This window comes from Mus pahari, chromosome X (assembly GCF_900095145.1).
Source record: "Mus pahari chromosome X, PAHARI_EIJ_v1.1, whole genome shotgun sequence".
In the NCBI taxonomy this organism is placed as follows: Eukaryota; Metazoa; Chordata; class Mammalia; order Rodentia; family Muridae; genus Mus; species Mus pahari.
The window spans coordinates 85,087,338-85,095,924 of NC_034613.1; the positions used below are offsets into that span (position 1 = coordinate 85,087,338).

An 8,587-nucleotide genomic window follows, 5' to 3' on the forward strand; every position below is an offset into this window, starting at 1 on the left:
GCTCGGCTGCGTTCGGCTTTGCGCCGACTAGCTTCGGCTGTTCGCCTCTGGGCTAGGCTGCGTTCGGCTGTGTTCGGCTGTAATCCGACTAGGTTCGGTGGCGCGCTGCTGTTCGGCTTTGCACCAACTAGCTTCGGCTGTTCGCCTCTGGGCTCGGCTACGTTCGGCTAGGTTCGGCTGTGCACCTCTGGGCTCTGCTATGTTCGGCTGGGAGCCTCTGGGCTCGATTGTGTTTGGCTGTGCACCGCTGGGTTTGGCTAAGTTCGGCTGTGCATCGCTGTTGAATGCTACTGGGCTCCGCTAAGTTTAGCTGGAGCCTCTGGGCTCGATTGTGTTCGGCTGTGCGCTGCTGGGCTCAGCTGGGTTCGGCTGTGATCCGACTAGGTTCAGCGGTGCGCTGCTGGGCTCAGCTGCGTTCGGCTGTGATCGGGAGTAAGCGGACTAGGTTCAGCGGTGCGCTGCTGGGCTCGGCTGTGTCCGGCTAGGTTCGGCTGTGCACCTCTGGGCTCTGCTACGTTCGGCCGGGAGCCTCTGGGCTCGATTGTGTTTGGCTGTGCACCGCTGGGTTCGGCTAAGTTCGGCAGTGCATCGCTGGGCTTGGCTGAATGCCACTGGGCTCCGCTCAGTTTCGCAGGAGCCTCTGGGCTCCATTGGGCTCGGCTGCATTCAGCTAGGATCGGCTGGGCGCCTCTGAGCTCCATTGTGTTCGCTGTGTGTTGCCGGGCTCGGCTGTGTCCGGCTAGGTTCGGCTGTGCACCTCTGGGCTCTGCTACGTTTGGCTGGGAGCCTCTGGGCTCGATTGTGTTTGGCTGTGCACCGCTAAGTTCGGCTAAGTTCAGCTAGGTTCGGCTGAATGCCACTTGGCTCGGCTGAGCTCGGCTGGAGCCTCTGGGCTCGACTGGGTTCGGCTGGGCGCCGCGGGGCTCGGCTGAGCTCGGCTGGAGCCCTTGGGCTCGATTGGGTTCAGCTGGGCGCCGCGGGGCTCGGTTGAGCTCGGCTGGAGCCTGGGGCCCCGCGGGGCGTGCTGGCGAGTCTAGGCTGCGCTCTCAGTGGGCGTGAAAGGCGGAGCGCCACCTAGCGAAGCCGCGCCCCCAAAAGGTGAGCAAAGAGGAGCTCGCGCTCGAGCCTCGGAGGGCACCGGAGCACCGGAACCTGGCTGGGCGCCGCTGGTGACGCCGTCTTCACGCGACCGCGCGCTGACCAGCCCGGGTCTCCACGTCTCAGGTTTCGCAAAGACGCATGGGAGGGGAGCCATCCGAGGTTTATCAAGATGGCGGAAGCGGAGGATTCTCCGGGAGAACAGGAGACAGCGGCCTCCAAGCCCCTGGTGAGTTAAGAGGACAGTGGCAGAAGGGACCGAGGGCGAGGCAGAGCTCCCGGGAAGCGAGTCGGGAAGGTGTCGGGATCAAGGAGCCGGAGCTTCTTGGCTCTGCTGGCCCTTGGCGTCTACAACCAGCCGACACTATGCCCATCTCCGCTGCCCATCCACACTTTAGGGATTCTTTGACAGTGAGTTAAATGCTGAGCTTGGAGTGGTTTCTGAAGTATCTTCTATCACTGTCATTTTTCACGACTTGTCACCAGTCATTGTGAAGTACTTCAGAAGTAATGAAACTGCTTCCCACAGGACGTTGTCGTTTTATTGGTTGTAACCGGAACCTTTACTTGTTCAGTGATTCTAGGAGGCTAATTACTATTTGCAGGTGCTTGCTATCCCCTTCATGACTTATATGTGTCACTGAGAGCCACCAATACTGCTTAAGAACACCGGCTTCACAGTTAACCCCATGTGAGCTAGAGTCCATTCGCATCGAAGCTTGTGTGAGTTTGAGCACTTCGTTTCAGTGAAGGGTGTTTTTGTCTCTTAAACTGAAATGAAGGTACCTGACTTTAAAATGACATAACTTCTATGAAGTGCCTAATACAGTCATGAGTGGAGGAGTATAAGGAAGTCATTGTTATGCCCTGTCGTTCTTCTTCCCAAACAGTATTTGCTTATATAGTGTTTGCTCAGTAAATGCCTCCATTTCTTTTGTTTTAAATTGGCAGCATAACAGTAGAGAACTGAACTGAGAGGCAAGGGAACTTGGTTCAAGTCCCAGCTCTCCTGCTTATTAGCTCTTATTTGTTCATCCCTTCAGCAAAAGTATTTATCGAGCGTCTAGAGTGTTCCAGGCAATCTTTTAGGCACCGGGAATGAAACTGTAAAGGAAGATATTAAATCTGGGGCTGTAGCTCAGCGGGAAAGCGACTGCGTTACAGTAAGACCCTTTAGGTGCAATCCCCAGCGCTGAAGGGATAAGGTAATTTAGGTCAGCTTATGGATCAGTTGTGACCCTGAGTAAAATCTCTCTAAAACCAAGTTTAGACGTTTGGAAAATGATGAAGCTCATCACAGAATGGTGAAAAATATGTAAACGAGTGCAAACATTATGCCTACTGCCACATAGTTACAGGTAACCTCGCTGTTCTAAGTTTCCCTTTCCTCCAGTCTGCCCCCCCCCCGTAATGTCTATGATGTGTATAATTATGTGTGCAAGTTTGTATGCATGTATGTATGTGTAGACAGGGGCTTACTGTGTTAACCTGGCTGGCCTGGAACTCATGCTGGAAAGAAACTAAATATTTGAAGGCAAGTGTCTAGCATTTACTGTCAGTATTTTTTTTTTCATTATAGTCCACCACCTTTATTTAAAAGGGGTGTTTAAGAATTAGCTGTATTGCCCAGTGCCTGTTGAGCTAACATTTACTTTCAGTTACTATGCAGAACCCTAAATAGCCAGGCCCAACTCTAGAAAATGGTGATGTTTCTGAGACGTTTTGCAGTTGTAAGCTTACTTTTCTTTCCCCCAATCTTTTCTCAGTTTGCAGGGTTGTCTGATGTGTCAATTTCTCAGGACATTCCCATAGAAGGAGAGATTACCATCCCCTCCAGAGCTCGTGCTCAAGAACATGACAGCTCCACACTAAATGAATCCATTCATCGGACCATTGTAAGTTAGACTAGTTGAGAGACCACTTCAGTGTTATGGGAGTGAATAGCCACTAATACTTTGAAATACTTTTGTTTGGTTCTTTGATTTTTTTTTAAAAAAAATATACTTCTACTGAAATTTAAGATTCCCCCTATGAGTGAGTTGTTAGTATTCTTGGCAAACAGAGGGGACTTCATGGTGCTTTGATCGTCACAGTGCATGGAGTTATTTTTGTCTTTCAGATGCGAGATCTAAAAGCTGTGGGAAGGAAATTTATGCACGTTTTATATCCAAGGAAGAGTAATGCCCTGTTAAGAGACTGTGAGTATATGAGGTCTTTGAGGATTTGTTTCAAACCATTGCTAGCGTATTGTTTCTGCTTTATAAAGCAAAGGCAAAAGTAATAAAGCTGGTGCTGTTTTGCAGGAATAAACAGTTCTATAAATGAAATTGTTGGCAGAAGTTTAGAACAGAATTTCAGAAGTTGAGAGACCTGGCTCATTATATTGAATTTGGTAATGTGATTTGACTATAGTTAGGAATCCAAGATGATTGAGATTCTCTGCAGGCCCTGAAGTCATAGGCAGAATATCTTACTTGAATATTACTTACTTGAATATTGTGTCTATGTGGGCAACAGATTGTCCGTAGCTCTGAATGTGCTGGAATGGGGATTAGGAAATGAAGAAATGAATAAACCTTAAAGGATATGTGAAGTAAGGGAGGGAAACAGAGAGGTTGGGAAGGCCCAGGTAAAACTTGCTCCTAGGATTCTGAGTGGAAAGTAAATAATTAGGTAAAGATAGAAAATATGGCATATCGGTTTCTTAGCGTCCTGTCTTTCCTTTCATTGTAGGGGACTTGTGGGGCCCATTGATACTTTGTGTGTCACTTGCATTGTAAGTATTTACACTTCTTCCTCATTGAAGCTACTGTTTTTGTTTTGTTTTAATGGCTTTCCTGAATTAAGGAAAAAATTGACTAGGCCTTTAGGATGGATGTCTTCTATTTTTTTTTATTTATTAAGAAATAAAAGAATTGTAGTATGTAGCCCACACTATCCTGGAACTTTCTGTGTAGCCCAGGCTGGCCTCAAACTTGTGCTTTTCCTGCTCCAACTTCTGAGTTCTTGTGTTTCAAGTATGCACCACCACACCATAACTTAAAATTTAAATTTATTGAATACTCATTTAGGTCATAAGGTAGTATCACTTTGTTGTACTTTTAATAATCACATCAAGGAAACTGGTTCTGTGCCTTGAAAGGATAGATGTTAAGAGCTCTTGAAAAATACATATATTGCTGAGTTTTAAAAGATTAACCTTAGAGCTTATGTAGTTTAACTACACTTAATTTCAGAGACAACTGAAGGACTAAAATGAACTCACATGACATGTCTAGTGATAATACTGCAGCAGTGTTGGGTCCCCTGCCTCCCAGATTAGGTAATATTCTTGCCACCTAACCATACTCAAGTGATAGGGATTCCAGACAACAGAGTGCCAGCACATTCTTTGTACCCAGTACTCAGGATTTGGAAGAGAATACAAACGCCTCCACATGCTATCAGGCAGTGTAACCAGTAAAGACTTAATATATAACTTCTTTATCCTATGTAATATGAGGTTATGGAGGTTTTTTTTTTTGTTTTTCAGGAAAAACATACCAAGTCTAAGTATTCTAAGTTCAGAATTCAAAACATTTTATACCTATTAAATTTTTAGATGCAGAATATTTAAGTGACAGTTCAGTATTTACTCGGCTTCAAAGCAAAGGTTTTTAGAAATTTTATATGTGTATATGTGTGTGTGTCTATGTGTGTGGGTATTATATGTATTATGTGTATATATATATATACATACATATATATTTCTGATTTTTAAAAATCAGCAACAAAATAAGGTTAAAAACTATTTCTGCTATTGAGCGTGCACTGTAAAATCTTAGTGCATGAATTAGAAATTCATAGCTGAACATGATGTCTGTAACTCTGGGACTCAAGAAGCTGAGGCAAGAAGGTGACAGGTTAGAGGCTTAGCTTAGGCCACACAACTAGACCTTGTTTTAAAAAAGAAGCAAGCAAACAGACCATCATTCAGATTTGCTGACATCCAGAAAAGTAACCTAAGCCCCCAGAATACTGACTGATCTAATAAATGGAAAGCCCTTACTGTACTGCCAGCTACACCTGATGCTATTGTTGGAATGGAGGTCAGGTGTGAAAAAAAATGTCACTGTTCACATAAATACAGATCCCTTTTTGTTTTGCTTGGAAATGTAACCTAGTGCCTCATACATGCTAGGTAGACACTACAACTCACCAGACAAGTACATTCTTTTCTTTTAATTCGAGTTTTCTGACTCCATCTTCCCAGAGTTGGGTTTATGATACACATAACCAAAACCATCTTCATAAATGCATAGTCTTAGGTGAAGCATTCCAACTTAGAAATACTGTCAAACTAGATGTAAAGCTATTTTATATGTATTATGAACAACAATAAAATCTCATGCTTGTGAGCTATGTTTGGCCCTTAAGTTCAGTAACTTCCGCTTGGACAGAGAGCTTTTAGTAAGCAGTTAAACATTCTAGAAAGGTCAAAGTGCAACACTCCTTATAGTCTTCAGGCATTTGGGGTTTTAAATAAAGAAACCTTGCCAGATTCTGTTAGTGTTTTCCTTATACAAAGTACACATTACAGTACAGATTAAGTACCAATGTTCAAGGGAGATACATTACAACAGTATGGTGAGAATGCATACCTTTGTCGCTTTGTATAAAAGGTTATGTAATTTTCATACTGTTTTCTTAGGATGTTACAGAAAAGTTCCATTGATGAGAAGAAGGATGGCGGAGGCCCAGAGTTTGCAGAAGTATTCGTTATCATCTGGTTTGGGGCAGTTACCATCACCCTAAATTCCAAACTTCTTGGCGGAAACATGTGGGTATCCATATGTACCTTTTTCCCGTTTGCTAGGTAGCACATGGTAGAATTTAGGAAAACAGTGCTATTTTTTGCTTTTTTTTTTTTTTTTAAGAAAAATTGACTTAAGGACCAAGTAAAAAGTTTCTTTAAAACTCAGTTGAAATAAATTTTAAAGTTCACTGATAAGCTTCAGATTTTCTCTTTAAATTTTGAACTTATAGGCAAAATTATTCTAAGAAGAGACATACATTTGGGGGATATGGTACAACACATTCTCAAATTGATCTCTAACTAGAATAAATTAAGAACTATATTATACGATCAGTGGGATACCTCTAAGAATTAGAGTAGATGATTTGATATTAGAAAATTGACATTTATGGGGACTAAAGAAGGGAATAGGGAGAGAATAGAGAAAATGAAAGTATAAAATACAGGAGACTAGACTCATGCAATTACCATTAGGGTAAAGGTATAGCTAGGATAGCAAGAAGGAGGCAGTAGTGTATAGAATGTCTATAAGACATCTGTACAATGAGCTATGTCTTATATTACTCAGTGACACTTCTGTGGATGTGTGTTTGCAGTTCTTTTTTTCAGAGTCTCTGTGTATTAGGGTACTGCATTCTTCCTTTGAACATCGCAATGCTGATCTGCCGCCTGCTGCTTTTGGCAGGACAGGGACCAATAAACTTCATGATTCGGCTTTTTGTGGTGTTGGTGATGTTCGCTTGGTCCGTGGTAGGTGAGTAAAAGAACATAAAACAACCAAGATAAAACAAAAACACGAGTTAAAGATAAAGAGCCAATTAGGAACAATGAAAGTAGTATGCATAGGCTCTTCTGTCCTACGTAAGTATTAAAGGTGATGGTGGTGTCCACATTTTGTGAGCTGGCTATCTGAACTTAGAAGATGTGCAGTCACCAGGTGTGCTGTTGTATACTTATAATCCCAGCTACTTTGGAGACTTGAGGCAAGAAGTTTGCAAGTTCAAGGCCAGCCTGGACAACTAGATCCTGTCTCAGAATGAAAATTTTATAAAAAGGCTGGGAATATAGTACTCCTCATGGTACAGTGCTTACATAGCATTTATGAACCCTGGGCTCAAGTCTCCGCACCACAGAACAAAAGAAAATAAACAAAAAGATGTATATGACCACATATTTTGAGACAGAATCTCTGTGTCACTCAGATTGGCCTTGAACCCATGATCCTCCTGCTTTTGCCTCTCAAATTGTTGGGCTTGCTGGCCTGCACCACTCTGTCCAGCATATAGGGGTATTCTTAATGAGTAAGAAGATGAGAAGACTTAGTGGATGGATAGAATGATAGCACTTTAAAGAGAACCGATGGGTTGCAGGCCTATAATCCCCATAGTCCCAATGGACAGGAAGTAGCAGGAGTATTATGAGTTCAAAGTCAACTTTGGCTACATGGTATGGTCAAGGCCAGTGGTTCAAGGATCAAGATCTTGTTTGAAAAAAGAATTCCAATAACAGCAGTAACAAACAGAGCCGTCTCCCCCATTAACTCACAAAAATGAAGCAGTATGAGACATTTAGCATAGGAGCAGATAAACTTACTCATATTTAAACCTGCTAGGCGTAACTCTGTCTTTCTAGAATAGGTTAAGAAACCTGCTTAAGAAGGATTTGTATCCAAAATAGCCAAAACCTTTTGAAGCTTTAGTATATAAAAGAAGCTGCCCTGGGCTGTTGTAAGTTCCTAAGTTTACTCTGCTTGTGTGGGTTGGAACCTAGGTCCTTGTTCATGCTACGCAAGTACTGAGACACACACTTCTGCCCTATAACTGAACTTGTATTGTTCTCTGAGGAGCCACAAATAAAACTGAACTTTTAGCGTACTTCTATAATCTAGATTATGCCAATGACATTGGAATTTAGTAAATATTGTAGTTCTGATAATATGACTATACTAAATACTCATATTTGTTTTCTTTAGCATCTACAGCATTCCTTGCTGACAGCCAGCCTCCAAACCGAAAAGCCCTGGCAGTGTATCCTGTCTTTTTATTCTACTTTGTCATCAGTTGGATGGTACTCACGTTCACTCCATGAATCAGGATACACACATTCAATACCAATGAACTGAAGGCTCACCTGAAAGATAATGCTTACCAACAACAACTTCCCCCCACTTTGTTCAATTGTTGGGGTATTAAAAGGGAGCCACATGCCACTGTTGTCACTTATATAAGAAACTGATATTTGCAAGGTTGTCCTTTTCCTCTTAATGTTATTCTTTTCAAATACTTGTACATACCATACATAGTAACATGCCTCCTTAAGGCATGATGAAGCTATTCATGTCAACCAGTGACTCGAGCAAGTGGATCCACTCTACAGATTACAAAGAGTTGGTGACCATCTTCAGCTTGGAGAATATTTGTTCAGGTGCAGCTCTTAAACACATTGCCTTATGACTTAGAATATGCCTCTTTTCATAAATAACAGTCTGTATTCATTTATTGTCTTTTCTCCCCCAAACTTGAGACGGCAACAAGAAGAGGTTAGGAACGAGGTTTGTAGATGTGGGAAGAGAAAACATGTTAACTAGTTTCAGATTTTGATCAGAGGTACTGCTATACTTATTTTGTCATTTGTTTTTTAGCAAATAACATCTAAAGAACCAGCTTTTAAAATATTTTTGTATACTTACTTTTT

At 42.5% G+C, this 8,587-nt stretch overlaps 1 protein-coding gene across 1 annotated transcript; it reads left to right on the forward strand.

The window, feature by feature from the left end:
- Positions 1-271: 271 nt before the first annotated feature.
- On the forward strand, positions 272-8,581 carry Yipf6 (Yip1 domain family member 6). Its single transcript, XM_029533966.1, has 8 exons — positions 272-1,098; positions 1,225-1,327; positions 2,865-2,993; positions 3,218-3,296; positions 3,832-3,874; positions 5,789-5,917; positions 6,490-6,647; positions 7,866-8,581. Exons 2-8 carry the CDS (start codon positions 1,271-1,273, stop codon positions 7,979-7,981), a joined length of 711 nt encoding a protein of 236 aa, XP_029389826.1. The 5' UTR covers positions 272-1,098; positions 1,225-1,270; the 3' UTR covers positions 7,982-8,581.
- The last annotated feature ends 6 nt before the right edge of the window (positions 8,582-8,587 follow it).